At 70.4% G+C, this 2,514-nt stretch overlaps 1 protein-coding gene across 1 annotated transcript; it reads right to left on the bottom strand.

Annotated features, from left to right (window-relative positions):
* Positions 1–2: 2 nt before the first annotated feature.
* Positions 3–1,324, bottom strand: MECP2 (methyl-CpG binding protein 2; the record flags this gene model as incomplete). The annotated part of the gene is made up of 2 exons (XM_057389304.1): positions 690–1,324; positions 3–585 (listed from the first exon to the last, which is right to left on the bottom strand). Coding segments are annotated over exons 1-2 (1,011 nt in total), but the record flags the coding sequence as incomplete, so codon positions are not given.
* Between the last annotated feature and the right edge of the window lie 1,190 nt (positions 1,325–2,514).

Raw genomic sequence — 2,514 nt, 5'->3', positions numbered from 1 at the left:
GCCGTGGCGGCGGCCGCGGCGCTGACCGGTTCCACCACCACCGTCTCCCTCGTCTTCCTCTTCTTGATGGGCAGCACGGTCTCCTGCACGGCCGGAGGTGCGGCCGCCTTCTTGTCGGGGCCGCCCGGCCCCCCCGGCCCCGCCGCCCCCGCCGGTTTGCGGCCGCGTTTCTTGGGCACGGCCGGACTGTCCGGCTCGGCCCGGCGCTTACGGCCCGGCCGCCGCGGGGCCGGAGGGGCGGCGGGGCCCGGCTGGCCGGGGGCGAAGGGCATCTTGACCAGCAGCTTCCCGGGGGGCTTCTCCAGCGCCCGTTTGGCCGCGGAGCCCCCCTCGGACACGGCCGCCGCCGCTTTGGGCCGGGCGCTGCCGCCGCCGCCGCCGCTGCCCTTTGGCCTCCCCCGGCCGCGGCCGGTGCCGGGGCCTTTGGGCGATTTGGGCTTCTTGGGCGGGCGCTGCTCGCGGCGCGAGGGGCTGCCCCGGCCGGTCACCGTGAAGTCGAAGTCGTTGGGGTCCAGCGAGGTGTCCCCCACCTTCTCGAAGTAGGCGATCAGCTCCACCTTGGAGCGGAAGGCTTTTCCCTGCGGGCTGCGGACAGAGAGCGAGTGGTCAGCGTGAGTGACCACATCCCCCCACAGCCCGCTCGGACCATCCCGACCCCCCCTCCACCCTCCCCTCCGGCCGGGCCTCACTTGATCAGGTAGACGTCGTACTTGCCGGCCGAGCGGCCGGACTTGCGCTGCTTGAGCTTGCGCGTCCAGCCCTCGGGCAGCGTGGGGTCGTCGTACATGGGCCCGCGGTCGCGGATGATTGACCGGCGCTGCTTCGGCGACGCCGACGCCTCCGGGGCGGCCGGAGCGGCTCCGGCCCCCTCTGAGCTCTCGGCCTTGCCGGCCTCGGCGGGCTCGGCCGTGGGCTGCGCCGGCTCCGGCTCCTTGCGCTCCTTCTTGGGCTTCTTGGCCTTGGCCGGACGCTGCAGGTTCTCCTCGGGCTTCTCCTCCCTGCGGGGACACGCGGCGGTCAGCGCGGCCGGAGGGGAGAGGGGAGGGGCAGTGCCGGACGCGCGGGGGTGATGGATGTGGGGATGGGGATGGATGTAGGAGGGGTTGGGGCTGGACATGGATGGACACACGGACAGGGCCTCGAAACTCTCTGGACACAGCGCAGGTCAGTGCTGGACACACGGACAGGGCCCTGCGAATGCCTGGACACAGCACTGGGCAGTGCTGGACACACGGACAGGGCCCTGAGACTCGCTGGGCAGTGCTGGACACACGGACCACCCAGTAGACACACGGACGCAGCCCAGAGCCTCCCTGGACACAGCGCGGGTCAGCACCGGACCTACGGACCCACTGGACACACGGACAGGGCCCAGCATCTCTCCGGACACAGCACCAGTCAGTGCCGGACGCACAGACCCAACAGACACACGGACACAGCCTCACTGGACATATGGACAAGGTGCTGTGACTCTCCGGACACCGCACTGGTCAGTGCTGGACGCACGGACCTGACAGACAATGGACAGGACCCAGCAGCTCCCTGGACACAGCACTGGTCAGTCCTGGACACACGGACCCAACGGACACACAGACAGGGCCGAGCAACTCCCTGGACACAGCACTGGTCAGTCCCAGACACACGGACCCCATGGACAGGGCCCTGGGATTCTCTGGACACAGCACTGGTCAGCAATGGACACTGGTCAGTGCCGGAGACACAGACCCCACCAGATGCATGGACTCGGCCCTGTCCGTGTGTCCTGCATCTCCCTGGACACAGCACTGGTCAGTCCTGGACACACAGACCCCGCCGGACACACCGACACAGCCCCGGACACCAGCACGGGGTAAAACGGCACCGAATCAGGCAAAGCACGGGATGGGCCCGGCCGGAGCCAGGACTGGCCGGAGTAAGGACCGGCCAGAGGGGGAGGAGGAGGGGCAGCCCCGGGCCGGTGGGAATTACGGCCGTGGCCGGAATGACATCCCAGCCTTGGTCAGTCCATGGCGTGGGGAGCACAGAGGGGACGCCGCGCTCGGAGTGGACACGGCCGCAGCGAGGCCGGACACCCCCCGAAACCCTGTCCGAGTGTCCAGCAGCCCCGTGTCCACCCCGCAGAGTGACCAGCCCTAAAAACAGCCCTGGGGGTCGGGGTCAGCACTGTCACCGTCCCCTCGTGTCGGTGTCACCAGGGACGGGACCCCGGGCGGGGATTTGGGGCTGGGGTCCCTTCTGGGGTCCCTCCTGGGACCCCCGTTCTCGGTGTCACCGCGGCCACCGGCGCGGGGGTCCCGTCCTGGCGAGGAAACACAGACATTGGGGGGGGAGGGGTGGGACCCCCGCGCTGGGGTCACTCGGGGTGGGGAGGGGGTCTCACCCCGCGCTGGGGTCACTCGGGGGTGGGGAGGGGTCTCACCCCACGCTGGGGTCACTCAGGGTGGGGAGGGGTCTCACCCCGCGCTGGGGTCACTCGGGAGTGGGGAGGGGTCTCACCCCACTCTGGGGTCACTC

Source organism: Malurus melanocephalus, unplaced genomic scaffold (assembly GCF_030028575.1).
Source record: "Malurus melanocephalus ecotype Western Australia unplaced genomic scaffold, MMel_1.1 scaffold_4670, whole genome shotgun sequence".
In the NCBI taxonomy this organism is placed as follows: Eukaryota; Metazoa; Chordata; class Aves; order Passeriformes; family Maluridae; genus Malurus; species Malurus melanocephalus.
The sequence above is the reverse complement of the archived record's forward strand: the minus strand, read 5'-3'. Positions and strand labels throughout refer to the sequence as shown.